The 16,104-nt window shown below is 39.0% G+C and overlaps 5 protein-coding genes across 5 annotated transcripts; 2 read left to right on the top strand and 3 right to left on the bottom strand.

The window, feature by feature from the left end:
• Positions 1-629: 629 nt before the first annotated feature.
• Positions 630-5,488, top strand: LOC106318469. Its single transcript, XM_013756463.1, has 9 exons — positions 630-1,922; positions 1,996-2,178; positions 2,267-2,470; positions 2,774-3,436; positions 3,520-3,588; positions 3,662-3,823; positions 3,909-4,125; positions 4,217-4,561; positions 5,099-5,488. The coding sequence occupies exons 1-9, from the start codon at positions 1,320-1,322 to the stop codon at positions 5,218-5,220; spliced, it is 2,568 nt and encodes an 855-aa protein (XP_013611917.1). The 5' UTR covers positions 630-1,319; the 3' UTR covers positions 5,221-5,488.
• Positions 5,489-5,673: 185 nt separating this feature from the next.
• Positions 5,674-7,366, bottom strand: LOC106315629. Its single transcript, XM_013753422.1, has 4 exons — positions 7,032-7,366; positions 6,797-6,964; positions 6,564-6,726; positions 5,674-6,429 (listed from the first exon to the last, which is right to left on the bottom strand). Exons 1-4 carry the CDS (start codon positions 7,227-7,229, stop codon positions 5,828-5,830), a joined length of 1,131 nt encoding a protein of 376 aa, XP_013608876.1. The 5' UTR covers positions 7,230-7,366; the 3' UTR covers positions 5,674-5,827.
• Positions 7,367-7,554: 188 nt separating this feature from the next.
• LOC106314446 lies at positions 7,555-8,343 on the bottom strand. Its single transcript, XM_013752312.1, has one exon. The coding sequence runs from the start codon at positions 8,341-8,343 to the stop codon at positions 7,555-7,557; it is 789 nt and encodes a 262-aa protein (XP_013607766.1).
• A 6-nt stretch (positions 8,344-8,349) lies between these two features.
• LOC106314445 lies at positions 8,350-10,347 on the bottom strand. Its single transcript, XM_013752311.1, has 3 exons — positions 9,484-10,347; positions 9,273-9,376; positions 8,350-9,184 (listed from the first exon to the last, which is right to left on the bottom strand). The coding sequence occupies exons 1-3, from the start codon at positions 10,345-10,347 to the stop codon at positions 8,350-8,352; spliced, it is 1,803 nt and encodes a 600-aa protein (XP_013607765.1).
• A 1,397-nt stretch (positions 10,348-11,744) lies between these two features.
• LOC106316865 (putative UDP-glucuronate:xylan alpha-glucuronosyltransferase 4) lies at positions 11,745-14,518 on the top strand. The gene is made up of 3 exons (XM_013754734.1): positions 11,745-12,660; positions 13,198-13,646; positions 13,933-14,518. Exons 1-3 carry the CDS (start codon positions 11,856-11,858, stop codon positions 14,407-14,409), a joined length of 1,731 nt encoding a protein of 576 aa, XP_013610188.1. The 5' UTR covers positions 11,745-11,855; the 3' UTR covers positions 14,410-14,518.
• The last annotated feature ends 1,586 nt before the right edge of the window (positions 14,519-16,104 follow it).

Genomic DNA, 16,104 nt, shown 5'->3' with positions numbered 1-16,104 from the left:
TTTTTTTCTGTCCTTCAAAAATTTATATTTATTTCAATTGGTATATTATTTAAGTAAACAGGTTTGTAAAAACATATATTTAGATCGTTTGATAACTATGTATATCTATTTTCCCCTAAGTTGAACAACCAAAGTTCATATGTTATATACATTTAAATTCTCATTCTTCGGTTATTAAATCTTATTATTTTAACTAATGTATTAAATATTTAAATTAAAAAATAAAAAATATTAAACAAAAATAAATATAACTATAATTATTAAATATTAAATATATATTCCATTAATATTGAATAATTTTTATTTTTAGTAAGGAATTTGACCAAAACCTATATGCTGGAGTCTTCGACCAAAACCTTTCCAACTTCCTATTTATTTTAGAATCAAAACCTTTTATTACGTTGAGAAGTTTCAAAGCCTAAAGCCTATGGTAGGTATAAAAGGATTAGGTGAACTGAGTGGGAGTACAATGAGCAGGTCTTTGTGATTATTGCTCTGAGATGGCATTGAATGAGACTTTTTCAGTTGAGTTTGATTCATGGAGAATAACGACATCACTGATATTTTTAACAGGTTATATGTTTGTTTTGACGTCCATAGAAGAGCTTGAAAGATACGTGTAGACCCTTTTCTTGGAGTAGATAAGTGTTTCTTAAAGCCAAAAATGAAAATTTAATTGTTGATTGCTTTGGGTCGTGATGCAGATAATGTGATTTGCCAAATCAGACTGAAGACGAGGATAATTGGTTGTCGTTTATAAAGAAGATCAAAGTTAACCTAGGACTCGAAGATGGTGAAGTTATATTATGGTTTCCGATCGATAAAAGTTAACTTTTTACATGTATGGCTTCACCGGAGACAGACTTAGTGAGCTTGAGTCTCGGCCTCAATATCTCCTGCTCATCTGTGTGTTCCTCCTATGCCTATTGATCTCGATGCTAGATCTGGGTTCACCAATGTTTACTTTATTTTGTTTGAGAGTATATATACTATATTTTTACTACATGTTTATTTATCATTCAAATTTGTTTTGACCTCAGATGCTAGATTAGAGTCTAACAATTGTTATATTGAGCAGATACTATTTTTTCACAACAGGTTTTATATATCATACAAATTTGTTCTGGAATTATTTTGGAAAATGGCCTAAAATTATTAATGATGTGTAACAATGGAGAGAGATATTTTAAGAGGAGAAGAAGAATTGCAATCAATTCGAAATTCCTAGAAAGATTCAAGTGCGCGGGGTGAGCTATCCTGCGCACCCACCCACCCACTAGCGAGCTCGCTCCGAGGACCAAAACGGGAGTAGAACCTTCATGCTCGCATCAAATCCACCCGATCGAATGAACGGCCTCGATTTCTTCTTCTCCCCTTCTCCCCCCGTCGCCGGAGAAGATGACGATTGGGGAGAGTTCGTCGACTCTTCCCCTAATCCAAACGGTTTCTCCGCAGATCGAACGCCAACGCGGATCGAATCTGAGAAGAATAGCCAGACGCAGTGGGTTACTCCTCGTGGTCCGGTGCCACTCTCTGTGTTCGGAGAGGTGGAGGAGGAAGATGAATCAGGTGCGCCGGTTCCTCCGTTTAAATTCTCATTCGATTCCTTCTCTCCGAAACACAACGGATCTGCGAATACGAATCCCAGTGTAGAGATCAGTGGTCTAATCGCGAATCTGTATAGAGAGAGCGAACATATTAATGAGATCAATGGAAATGAGAAAGAGCCAGGTGTCAGTTTGGAGAGTTTTAGCTGGAATCCATTGAATCTAGCTACAGAGAGATCTGAGAAGACGAGCGATGTGCATCCAACTTCTTCGGATTTGAGTTTTGTCAACAGAAATGATGATGATGATGATGACGATTTTGATGAGGGTTGGGAATTTAAAGCAGCCGACTCTGTTTTGGATCCAACCTCTAAGGTAAGCTTTAATAATATATCGTTAAATCTTTTTGCAATTTGTATATAGTTCTAATATGGTTTTGCTTAAGCAGGAGGAGCAAGAGAAAGCTGGAAATGGATCTGTTGTGGTTAAGAGCGCAACAGATTTTGATTCAAGCATGTGGAGTTCACCAACAACTGGTAAAAGAGAAAACGGAGATGATGGTGACCCTTGGGGGGGTAATGGTGGATGGGAGTTTAAGGTTGCTGAAACGAAGAAGGATTTAACAAACAAGGTACAAGCTTCATTTTCATATAACACTATCCTTGCAATTGGATGAAAAGGTACAAACTTTATTTGCTCTGTGTGTGTGTGGTTTACAGGAATCTAACGGTTGGGGGTTCGGGTTTGGTTTTGAACATGTTTCTGAGATTGAAACAACCACTTCTTACCATTCAAACAATGGTAAAGATCTGCATAAGGAGGCAAATGGCTCGGTTTCATCTCCAAGTAATACGAATGTGAATCCTGAAGGATCTTCTTGGGCTTTTAATCAGCCATCTTTGGATAATGGAAACGAGAAAGAGGTATTGTATCTTACAATCCACAGTCAACGTTTCAGATTGTCGATAATATATGGGTTTTATTTTGCAAATACTTTTTCTGCTGGCTTTGAAATGAAGAGGTTTGACTTTTGGTAGTAGACTTATTTTAAGCTTGGTTAATCTGTGATCTCGATATTACTAAATGTACTTTGTTTCACATGGTAACTATACTCTTTATATTAGCTTTTATGTTTTGCAAATTTGAAGCCTGTACTGTTTATTTTAGCTTTAATGGAAGCCTACATTTGTTTACCCTAATGGAAGTACTCCTCATTTTGCACTCAGGAAAACGAAGTGCAGCCAGACAAGCCAAAGGGAGTCTTGCCGCTGTCTTTTTTTGAGGATGAGACATTGGAAACCTCTGATAGTTCGGTTCATGAGGATAATCTTGTTTCAGCTTTTGATTTCTCCGTGAGAGAGAAAAGTAAGGCTCCAAGTCAAACTGTGTCCATCAGTGACCTGATATCAAGTTTATACAGTCAGGTGGAGGAGAAGAATGCTGCTAATCTGTCAGAAAAGTCTGCCACTGTAAATGGTGAGGATGATTCATGGGAGTTCCAGGGCCCCACAAAGACCATAACAGATTCGAGCTTAGCAGAAGGTGGTGATGATGATTTTGACAGTACTTGGGAGTTTCAAGGTCCTTCTCTGCCCTTGAAAAACTCTGATCTTGCCGATGAGGTTGACGATGATTCCTGGGAATTTCAAGGTCCAACACAGCCTGTGAATGATAATACTTCTTCGAGGAAAGAAGATAATGGTTTGCGGGAATCTAAACAGAGTTCAGTGGAATATGAAGGTGAGAATGGGTTCTCTGTTCCAAATGGTTTTGGAAAATCGCATGAGGAAACAGTAATCACCATAGAGCCTAATGATTACCGAGATGTCTTTCATATGCTGAAGACTGAGCTATACTACCTTGCCCTAAGCCATCTTGAGACTTTAAAGGTCAGTAGACTTTTTGTGTAACACTTTTCTTTGAACAGTCTTTTGATTTTCGTGACATCATTTGAACTTTTTGGATAATAAAGGAAGCTCGTGACTTGGCTGCTAATTCTGATGAAGTCGCTGAAGCTCAAAAATATGACGATGAAATACAGGTTATTAGAATACAAAACTAGAAGAGACTCTTTACAGATAAGTGTTGCTAATTCTTGGTGTTTTCTCTTCTAGGATCTGCAAAACATGCTGAAAAATGATGTTTTGATCAGTGAGGTCAACGTAGAAAGTCTCCAAGTTAGATCATCTGGCACTACTGAACTTTATAAAGTTCTCCAAGAGCCAAAGTTTCGAATAGTTGATTCAGAAGATCTCATGTCAGAAAGATTGTTATTAGTTAAGTTCTGTTTGACCTTCTCTGTACCCTTTAGTGAGTGAAAATGTTTACACGGAAGAAATAATTAAACATAATTTTTCATAGGCAGAGAAGGACTGGAAAACAGCGATTGAACTTCTCAAACACGCCACGTTGACCCTGAAGGTCCTAAACTTGGGTTCACATGAGCAACAGTCAAAATACGCTTCAACCTGGTTGGTCATTGCTAGGACCTGCGCTCAAGAACTGCGGCATGCTGCATCTATTTGGAAACAGGTGGTTCAAAATGATGTTCAAGAAGAAATCCTAGCTAAACCTCAAGGTACCAACCATTATTATCACAATAGTATCTTTGTATTTCGCCCATTTTCATCAACCATGGGCTTGGCTTATTCTTATTCTGTGTTAAACAGGGAAGCGCTATCTTATCTCAGTAGGAGAAATTTACAGAGTAGTGAAAATCCTGAGAGCCTCGACGAGACAATATAAACCGTGGATTTTATTATCTCCGACATCATCCACTGTGTTGGCTGTTCTGGACGAGTGTGTGGAGTTGTGGTTAAGCTCTGGATTAGAAGAAGCTCTTCGGAATAATATCATCCGTCTTCAAGGAGTTGAGAGTAACCATTCTGCTGATCAACTTCTAGAATCAATCAGATGTATAGACGAAGTTGACGCCTTCACACTTCACGCCTGCATCACCTCTGATACATCACCTACCTGCTGCATTTCTGTTCTAAATACTGAAATAGTACCAGGTACGTTTATTCTAGCAATTGCATTTAGAAAGATCATCGATCCAAACCCTAACGGAATTTAATTTGACCCGAACCATAATTTTGTTCAACTTTACCAAATTGATTGAAGTCCTCTAAGAACAATGTCTCTAATTAAATTTCATCTGTAGGTTTTATCCAAAACTGAAATGATACATAGCCAAAACAAAATCTGGTTGTAGTGTGGGATAATTTTATACTTCCTCTGTTTCCGAAAGTTACATGTTTTAGATTTTTTACTTGTTCCACAAAGATAGATTTTCTATATGTTTAAGGTATTTTTTTATACTTTTAAAAAACATTAAATGAAAATATTTGAATTGTTAAATTTCATTGGTGAAAAGTTATGGAAAAATGTATAATAAAGTAAAAGAAAAATTAAATTACAAACATTTATTGAATTCTCAATAGGCGTGAAATCTTTAGAAAATTTTACTTTCCGGAGTAGTACTCTAGGGAAACCCAAGCCTATGTTTTAGATATATAATTACTAGATTTAACTCAGGATTTTTGAATCAGGAATTAAGATGGTGGAGTGGAACGGAGAGCATTACTTGGTGTCTCTTGCTAATCTATGGGCTAATCTGATCAGCCGCGATTCACCTGACCTCGCTGGCCATGGTCTTTTTCTCGGGTCTTAGAAAAAACGTACACAGCGATTCATCACTCCCCCGGCATACAAAGCCAATGGTCAGCAGAGAGCATTTTCTACTTAAACATAGATCCGTCCATATATCTATATTTATTTGTTTATAATATTTTAAGATGGTTTGGGTCATTTTATTGTATGCCATATATCGATTGGGTCTGGTAGTTTCATTAATTGAGCATTTTGCTAAGCTTTACAGATGTGATTTGTTTTGTCCGAACAAAGCAATAAATTAATATAATCAAATTCGTTTTTCTTTACTCTGTGATTGGTTTATGTATTTAAAAAAGTTCTTTAACTTGAAAATTAAAGAATTTACTGAATTTAAAAGAAGTTCCAGATATTGTATCTGAATGAGCCCATAACTGATAAAGAGCATGATCACCCTTAACTTTTGAGGTTTTGAGAGACGGATGAACCTTCCTCTGTTTTCAAGTGATTCAGCTTTTACAAGTTCTAATGCTTAGTTTATAGAACATTAATTAGTGGATTATACATCTCATCTTCAGTCTTTTATTTTTTAATTTAGTTGTAAATATTATATAAACATTCAAGGGGAAAATATATTAATTAGTGGACTATATATATATAGTCCATCCTCACTTCCTTGTACCTTTCAGCTTCTTGTCGTCTTCGGAGCTGCAAATTTCCTTTCCACTCATTTCCTTCACTACTCTCCTTGCCGTCTCCACCATTTTATTCTGCGATATCGTCATTCCACCGCAGACTTCTTCAAGACTTGCTGCAAATTCTGAGGTCTTGGCTTCGTAAAACTTCACCTGTTTCTCTACTTCAATCAGCTGTTTGCTCTGATTACGTGCTGTATCACGAAGAGACTCTAATATCTTGTACGAACCCGTAAAAGCGGTCAACGCATCAACATGTTGCATAGAAACACTCTCGAAATGGAGCCTCTCCGAGTTATACTGCTCAATGAGGTCCATCAACGAGGAGCAGCCCGAAAATGAGGCTTCGGTTTCAATAGACGTAGTAGATTGACTGGTTGGTTTATTGGAAACTGGATTGATGATGTTCTTAGAAAGACTCGTTGCTTCAGCTACCTCTACCTCCAGTGCATAACCCTCGTTACTATTTGTTGTGTAATAATTACCCAAATCCTTTAGATGAGTTTCATTATGTTCCGGTGCAAGTGAAGGGAGTACTTTCTCTCCTGTCTCAAGACTAACCACATCTTTAGATTCTATAATCAAATAAAAAAGAATCAGTATTTAACAAACTGAACCAAGTAAGCAAATATCAACCAAAAAGAGTAATAAAACTAGCAAAATGTTAGTATGTAAATAAAAACAAAACAGAGATAAATAATAATAATACCTTGGTTTACACTAGCATCCGAACTCAAATCAATAATAGGTAGTGAATTAACATCATCCGAAAATTCAGACAATGTAGAACAAGGAGAACCACCAAGTCCTACTTGTTCAGATGGAATTTGAGCATCATTCTCCCATTGAAAGAATCCACATGCTCCGAAACCCTAAACCAAAAAACATCCATTAAAATTAAAGAAGACCCTTCAATTCAAATTCAGAAAGATTGGTTTTCACCTTCTTAATGCAACAAACAAAGTATGAACGGTGAGCGTTAGGTCCTTCGGTGACGGTTACTCTTCTACAGGGACCAGAGCCACAAGGGCAAGTAGGACTGATGGAGACTACCGGCTGCGATTCGATACTCACTTTGTCGCACCATTTGAAAAATCCGCAGCTTGGGACCTAAAATGTCGGCAGAGGTCAGTAGAAAGAGAGGGAAGGAGCTCAGAGAGAGAGGGGGGGACTTAACTGCTGAGCACTTGTAGAATCTCCGGTTAGGGTTTTTCACAGTTCTAGAAGTCAAAACGACGCAAGCGCGGTCGCAGGGGCAGTGAATGACCGGAGGAGAATCTGCGGCGACGGTAGTGATCGTCGTTGTGGATTTGAGAGGGCAACGATTCGCCCAGTGGCCTGCCTTGTGGCAAAGGAAGCAATCGCCAGTTGGCATGGCTAACCAAGGAAGTGATCGGAGGATGCAAATCGCCCTTGTCGTTCCAGACAAGCTAATAGTGTCTCTCTCTATCTGGTCTGGGAGTCAATGATTTTACTGTCTCTCTCTCAACTAAACTAATGTGGAAAATATGGGCGTCTTTTTTTTTGGTCAGGGTGGAAAATATGCGTCTTTTTCCAAATGTACAAGTGACAATTCTTTCTTGTTATTTTCCAAAAAGATTAATATAGCAGGGGTGTTCAGGCTAGATTTTTTTTTATAATTTTTTTCTTTCTAAATTGTAAATATCATAGATAAATAAAAGATAGTAAAAGGAATGATCTTAGGTTGAACCATCTTGGCAAAAAAAGAAGTAAAAAACAAGATCAAAGTTCTTTTTGTGTCTTCTTGCTGAGATGATGTTTCTCAGTTCTCTATCAATGGCTCTGAACACAGAAGCAGAGGGGATTGAAATTTGATTGTGAATCAAATTGTTTCTCTGCTTCCATAAGTGATAGATCGCTGTTTGGACCGCCAGCTTCCTTAGAAGAGTTAACCTTGCTGAAGATGCGGCTCTGATCCATGACAGTAGCTTAGCCCTGTCGATGAACATCGTTGAAGGTGGTTGGCACCTGCTGAAGATCCCCTGCCAAATTTCACGACTGTACTCGCAAGAGAGTAGTAGATGATCCCTGGTTTCATCAAAATTAGAGTAGAAAGGGAAGAGTGGAGAGATAGGTAAGCCCCAAGTTGCAAATCTTGCTCGCGTTGGTAGTCTGTCGTAGTTCGCGACCCACATGGTAAAGCTCTGCTTCGGTATAGCGCTTTTGAACCAAACAACGTCCGCCCATAGCTTGATGTCTTGTCTCAGCCTAAGTACTTCCCAGGTTGTGGAGGACCTGAAATCACATATAGAAGAGTCACCAGCCACCCAATCATAAGAGTCCTCAACATCACTAGATAAAGGAAGATATAATGTTGTGAGATAAGCATGTAAGTCGATTTCGTTTTGCGATCTAGGGTGGGGGAGTGTCCATGTCGCTCCTGAGATTGCATCCTTTACCATTGCATCCTCTCTGGCACGTAGTGCTCTTGGTCCAGCGGGACCAATGTGTGTTATCAACTGCTCCATTGGAGTTCAGACATCATACCATAAACTTGTTGAGTGACCATTTCCTAGTTTGGACTTGCAGAACTGAAGCGCCAGTGGACGCAAATCCAACAGCTTACGCCAGGCCCAAGAGTCTGTTGAGGAGGCGTTGATTTTCCAAAATGATTGACCATTTAGGTGGATGTTCCAGTGCCATTCTACCCATAGAGAGGGGGCTTTTGACAGTAGCAGCCACATAAATTTTAAACACAGCACCAGGTTCCATGCCGTAAAGCTCCTTAGCCCGAGACCCCCTTTCACCTTAGGGAGACATACACTAGTCCAAGCCACCTTTGCTATGCTTCTCCTCTTTACATTGCCAGACCACAGGAAGCGCGAGCAAAGAGATTCGATAGTTGTGATGCATCCTTTTGGCAAGATAAAAGCTGAGGCCCATAAGTTGATCGTGCCAAAGGTGACTCTCTTGAGCAATTGCAGTCTTCCCGCGAATGATAAGAGCTTAGCGGACCATGCATGAAAGCTCATATTTAGTTTGGTCATTAGAGGGGCGTATTCAGATATCTTCAGTTTCCTGCTCATCAAAGGGAGGCCTAAGTATCTAATAGGGAGTTTACCAGATGGGAAAACATAGCTACTAATAGCAGCGGTTTCAATCTGGTCCAGACCCGAAATAAATAGATCCGTCTTTGTGGTGTTCATCTGTAGTCCCGACCACGAAGCAAAGTCGTCAAGGCATTCAGAGATTCCATGTAGGATGTTGCTAGACCCATCAAAGAACACCATTACATCATCCGCAAACATGAGGTGTGAGAGTTTTATCTCCTCCGTTCTTGGGTGGTAGCCTATGCAGCCTGATTCATATCTAGAAAGGAGCAAACGGGATAGACACTCCATAACTAACACAAAAAGGTACGGTGATAAAGGGTCGCCCTGACGGATCCCTTTAGTACTCTAAAAGAAGCTTCCCGAGACGCCATTGACGGAGACAGAGAAGGATGCTGTCGATAGACACTCCTTGATAAGCCCAATGTATGTTTCTGGAATCGCCAGCGCCCTGAGAGAAGCTAGAATGAAGTCCCAACGAACACAATCAAAAGCTTTCCTTAGGTCCACCTTCAACATGCCTCTTGGAGAAAGAGACTACGTGTTGTAACCATTTACCAGGTCAGTAGCGAGGAGCACATTCTCTGCAAGAAGCCGACCATGGAGGAAAGCGGATTGTGCCTTGGAGATCATTAGGGGTAGGATCTCCTTAAGACGTAAAGCCAGTAGCTTGGAGATGACTTTATAAACCGTGTTGAGGCATGAGATGGGTCTAAAGTCTGTGGGAAGAGATGTGTTTTGCTTCTTGGGAATTAACACCAAATTAGCAGAGTTCCATTGCTTGAGCAACCTCCCTGATCTGAAGAATTCCATGATGGCTTCGGTGACTTCAGGTCCAATGACAGACCACATTGCCGTGAAGAACTCAGCGGAATAACCATCAGGACCCCCTGTTTTATTTTTCGGCAGGGAGAAGAACGCTTCCTTTATATCAGCCGCAGAGAAGCCTTTGCCACAACCCGCAGCTTGCTCCTCTGAACATTTGAAATCAAACAGCAGGTCTAGATCGCTCTGAATAAACATAGGCTGGGAGATAGGGCTATCCAGTAACTCAGAGAAATAGTCCACGCAAAGTTGTTGGATCCCGGTCTGAGAATCAATGCGCTCACAAGCCTCAGAGAACAGGAAATGGATGTGGTTTAAAGCCTGTCTCGAGGCAGCATATCTGTGAAACAGCGTGGAGTTTCCATCACCAAGGGAGAGCCAGTTTATACGCGACCTCTGGTAGAAGAAAGCAGCTTCAACAGAAGACAGCTCTTCCCATTCCTTCTGGGCAGAGAGTTCTATGGAGGCGTTAGTGGTAGAAGGAGAAGATAACATAACTGCCTGAGCCTGAATCAACTTCTCGTGGGCTTGCGCAGTTTTCTTCTCAATACCCGAGTAGTTATGCTTGCTAAATTCTCTGATAACATTCTTGACCATCTTTAATTTTCTTGCAACTCTGAACATAGCAGAACCTGTAACATTGAAAGAGAACCAACTAATGCACACAGTAGCAATAAAATCAGGGTTATGCAGTATATAATTATAGAATTTGAAAGGTTCTTTGTTCTTATCATGCTCGGGTCAAGTGTGACTGAAATGGCAGCGTGATCAGAGAAGTCTGGACTGTCAAAGAAAGCCACCGAGGATGGAAACATGTTGTACCACTCCACGTTTACGAGACATCTATCCAGTTTCTTAGCTAACGGTGACAACTTGCGCTTGTTCCAATTTTTTGACTAACGGTGACAACTTGCGCTTGTTCCACCAAGTAAACATAGTTCCCCCTGTAGTTTAGGTCCTCCAAGTTCGCATCAGAGAGACATTGATTAAATATACATTTTTGCTGCTAATAAGTATTTAATGTGATTTTATAAATATAAAACTGTGCGAGACAAGAAAATCCAGCACCTTTACCCTCGGGAGATAAGAGATTCAACTAAGAAAATACATTTTTTTGGAGGGTATAAAATGGAGAAAAGGTTGAGTTTTGGAACCTACATTACAAATTGAGATGTACCATATGGAGATAAGAGATCCCCGTTAATCCAAAGAAAATATAAATTCAGCCAATATATAGCATAATTTTCTTATATATATAAAAATTCTTATATATACTAATATTTTACCTTTTCTATTTTCTTCAAATTTTGTGTTATATATTTCTATATAATGTTTTAGCTTTTAATACTTAAATAATATGTTAGTAATTAATATCTATATATATTTATTGTTCTAGTACATAATATCTACATAGATTTTCAAATTTATATTCTTGATATTTACTTAATTTGCTAACTAACTTCAAAAATTTAGTTTTTACATTACATATATATGATGTTTTGTTAACACAAAGTCTTTAGAGTTTAGACAATTGGTTACATATATGTTTATACTTATGGGCCTTTTCCCCCTATTTCATCTTTGAGGAGATTAAAAGACTAATGATCATCCTAAAACGTTAAAAATGAATTTGTGTCAGTGATTTTGACTTGTGTGAGAACAGAACATATATTAGACCAATACGGGAACAAATCCCTCAATTTTTAAGATGGAGCATAACAGATTAAGTTTGATATTTTTCTATATATGTCCCTATAAACCAGTTACTATATATTATTTCTTTTTCTATCTTTTGGCTACTTTTTTTTCTTAAGGACGTTGGTGTGAAGTGAACCAAGAAATTTATTAATCATCAAAACCCCGTTTGAGTACATTAATCCAATATATATACCTCAATAATGTTTAAAATTTCTATAAAACTATAAGTACGACACGCGACGACTACATGCGTGGGATTCACATAATCATACGAACGAAGCAATCGTATAAAGAGCGAGAGAGAGAAACAAATTGACTTTCACACCAACGTGCGTCCATGCAAATCAGTCATGCTACCAACACGCAGGAATTAACACACACATATATATAGCTTCACGTATTAGAGAATGAAGATGCGTTCAAAGATTTATAGGTACAAAAACGTAACGGAGAGAGATTTAAGGATGGGGGCAAAAACACAAAATTCTAGAGGGAAAATCTTCATGGTCTATCTAATACTGATCTCATTATCACTTGTAGGTTTGATAGTATCCTTTAAACCCTTTTCTATATCAAACCAAATCGTCACTTCTCCATCGTCGTCCGATATACGGATTGATCTTCCTGCCCCGGTAGTCAGCAAAAACCCAAGATGGCTCCGACTTGTCCGTGACTATCTACCGGCAAAGAAACTCCGAATAGGCTTCCTTAACATCGAAGAGCAAGAGCGTGAGAGCTTTGAGGCTAATGGACCGTCGATTCTCGAGAACGTCCACGTGTCGCTTGATCCTCTTCCGGAGAATCTTACTTGGAATAGTCTCTTCATGGAGTGGATCGACGAGGAAAATTCTCAATGCCCGGAGATCCCTCTTCCTAAGCCGGAAGGTTCCAATGCTGACGTGGATGTCATCGTTGCAAAGGTTCCGTGCAGTGGTTGGTCGGAGAATGAAGGACTAAGGGATGTTTTCAGGCTTCAGGTTAATTTGGCTGCGGCGAATCTAGCCGTCAAGAGTGGGTTGACGAAGGTTGATTCGGCGGTGTACGTTGTGTTCGTCGGGTCATGTGGGCCCATGCATGGGATCTTCAAGTGCGATGAGCGCGTGAGGCGCGTGGATGATTATTGGGTGTATAAGCCTAATCTCCCAAGGTTGAAGCAGAAGCTCCTCATGCCTGTTGGTTCATGTCACGTTGCTTCTCCATTTGCTCAACTTGGTAACTTTTTATTCTTTCCCTCTTTATTCTTTTTTTTGGTGTAGTTATTATATATTAATTTCATATGTATTTTTTTTTCATTTATAAAATATACATAACAAACTTTTAAGTAACTTCTGCATTTTAACCTTTTCTGTAGACTTATTATCATGTAACCATCTTATGTAAACGGCATATAATTATTAATAGTATTGAAATCTATATTTATAAATATGTTAAAATGTAGAGACGACTTCATGCATCATGCATTTGCATTTTTGTTTTGTTAATTAAGTTCTGTTGAATAGGTTTATTGGTGGATCATTACTTTAGTGAAAATAAGTAATATGAGGTTAATAGTTGGTGTGATTTGGTCGTGCGGCAGAGTATGCATTTCCTCAATTTAATTATTTTAATCAACCGTAAACATGCTTACCACAAAAAACTTATTCACCAGATTTTCCTCTTTCTATTCTTCCTTCGCATTGTTTTTTAATCAAAATATTTCTTGTTCGTTACCTCAGTCGTGAGTTTTGACCTATATATTGTCATTTACAGGCCAAGAAGCATGGAGACCAAAAAATAAAGATAATCTTACATCTGTTGCAATCCGTAAGCATCGAGTGGCCTACGTGACGGTACTACACTCGTCCGAGGCCTATGTTTGTGGGGCAATAGCCTTAGCACAAAGCATAAGACAATCAGGATCGAATAAGGACATGATTCTCCTCCACGATCGGTCCATAACAAACAGGTCTCTAATCGGTCTCAGCTCCGCGGGTTGGAATCTGCGGCTGATTGACAGAATCCGCAGCCCTTTCGCGGAGAAGGACTCTTACAATGAATGGAACTACAGCAAATTGCGTGTGTGGCAAGTAACTGACTACGATAAACTTTTGTTCATAGATGCAGATTTTATCGTCGTCAAGAAGCTTGATCATCTCTTCTACTATCCCCAACTCTCAGCTGCAGGCAACGACAAAGTGTTATTCAACTCCGGAATCATGGTAATCCAAATAAATTAATTAATTATTATACATTCTTACAAATAATTTGGTGAAATGTTCGAGAAAATAAAAGTCGATATCGTAATCTATTTTCTTCAGATTCCCTTTTTCACAGTAGAAGATGACTTATTTTCTTAACATTTACTTATGGTTTCCAATAATCTATTGCTTTTTTTTCCTGTCAAAAAAAGAAAACGTTAGACAACAGATTTTTATTTTGCGTGTTCTGGGCGATATTAATTCATAAATCAGTTATAAAGTATTAATAAATATTTTTTTGCATCAGATTGTCGAGCCATCAGCATGTCTTTTTAAAGATCTAATGGAGAAATCCTCCAAGATAGAGTCATACAATGGAGGAGACCAAGGATTTCTCAATGAGGTTTTTGTCTGGTGGCACAGGTTATCGAAACGCGTGAACACAATGAAGTACTTTGACGAAAATTTTAAAGGAACACGCGATCTTCCAGATGATCTAGAGGGTGTGCACTACTTGGGACTGAAGCCATGGGTATGTTATAGAGACTATGATTGCAACTGGGACATGAGTTTAAGGCGCGTGTTTGCCAGCGATTCAGTGCATGAAAAATGGTGGAAAGTTTACGACAAGATGTCAGAGCAGTTGAAAGGTTATTGTGGTTTGAATAAGAAAATGAAGTATAGGATTGAGAAGTGGAGGAAAATCGCTGAGAACGATAGTCTGCCTGATAGGCATTGGGAGATAGAAGTGAAAGATCCTAGGAAGAATAACCTTGTTCAGTGAGATTGTTTCGTCTCTGATTTTATTCAAGACTTACGGAAACTTGGGAAGTAAGAATGAAGAACCTTCTGATTCGAGAAAAGCGTTTTCGCTTCTGTATTTTTTTTTTGTCGCACAGGGTTTAAGTTCTGTAGTTTTCAAAGTATAGCGGAGAATTATGGTACGACAATGTGTAGAATCTTACGTTGAACTTCACATTGATTTGCTTATATAATCACCAATCGTGTTGATTCGTGAATAATTAAACATCGTATCCATTTATTTTGCTTCTTTCGATTTGGTATTATCATGTAATATTTTCTTAAAATATTGTTGTAGGGATCAGTCTTTCCAAAAAGCCTATCATACAACGAATTTGACCGGTTATTTCTTCCGAATTTATGTTCCTTGTAGAAGAAAAACTTGTTGAAAGGAAAATAGAAAAAGAAAAATTTTATAACAATATTCCAACTGTTATAAATCATGGAGTGGATTGTCATTAACCAGACCCGGCCCAAAACCGGCCCAATATCTAGAAGATGGAAAGATAGCCGAAGCCCTAGAGAGAGGAGAGAGAAAGCCGACTTCAGGAGAGAGAGAGGCGGCCACAAAGCTTGGAGAAAAAGAAACCCTTTCCTTTTCCTAGTAGATGTAATCTTCCATTTATCTTCATCCTGTAATTCTTATATAAAGGAACCTCTTTGATCATTAATAAGAACACAGAAATATTCAGTCTCTAAACTCTCTATTTACAACACGTTCACAGAAATATTCAGTCTCTAAATCCTCTATTTACAACACGTTATCAGCACGATAGACTCCAAAACCCTGAGACAAAACCTAACCTAAAATCCATCATACATAAACCCTAAATCAGACGCAATTTAAAATCAATCTATCTCTCAAACACTGAGGAACCAGACGAGGAGCCACATATCAAATTGAAGCTCTTGACGAGACGAATCCACCAGCACAAACCAAGACGAATCCATCAGCGCAAACCGTTCGTCGATCCGATCATAGACGCGCCCACACTCGCAGAAACAATACGCAGCGCCGTCTTGATCTTTTGGAACCCTAATCCGAACCAACAAGATTTTCGAATCCACCAGCACAAACCGTACGTCGATCCGATCTCAGACGCGCCCACACTCGCAGAGACAATACGCGGCACCGTCTTGATCTTTTGGAACCCTAATCCGAACCAACAAGATTTTCTAGCCAAATTCAAATCCTGTGAAAGATAAGTTTATCATACCTTAGTTGTTTGATGATACCTTGTTCAGATTATGGTGTTCATGTAATCTAATACTCCATGTTTTTATTTCATGAGCTAAGAGGAGTTGGTACAAAGATCTAATCCCGAAGAACCCTAACTTGTTCTTGCTTCCGTTCCGGCTTGCAAACACCTGATCAGCTAAAGCTCTTAAGCGTTCCTGATCCTAGACATTCGCAGCTTGGTGTACACAACAGAGCCAGCTCACATTCGCGTCACAGCCAGCTCGCAATTCAGGTCAGCCGCAAAGGCAGCAGCTTGCGACCCGATAAGGAGCCAGCTCGCGTCCGTGTGCAACTAGAGGTTCATCTGACTTTGGTGGTCTGGTTCAACCCTACAAAATAAAGGTAATTCGAAATCTGAAAACAAGAATCGAATCTGGTTGTTTTGTAAAGATTGAAACCTTAAAATATAATCTCTAAAACTAAAGGCCATAGGTTAAA

Source organism: Brassica oleracea, chromosome C9 (assembly GCF_000695525.1).
Source record: "Brassica oleracea var. oleracea cultivar TO1000 chromosome C9, BOL, whole genome shotgun sequence".
Classification (NCBI taxonomy): domain Eukaryota; kingdom Viridiplantae; phylum Streptophyta; class Magnoliopsida; order Brassicales; family Brassicaceae; genus Brassica; species Brassica oleracea.
The sequence above is the reverse complement of the archived record's forward strand: the minus strand, read 5'-3'. Positions and strand labels throughout refer to the sequence as shown.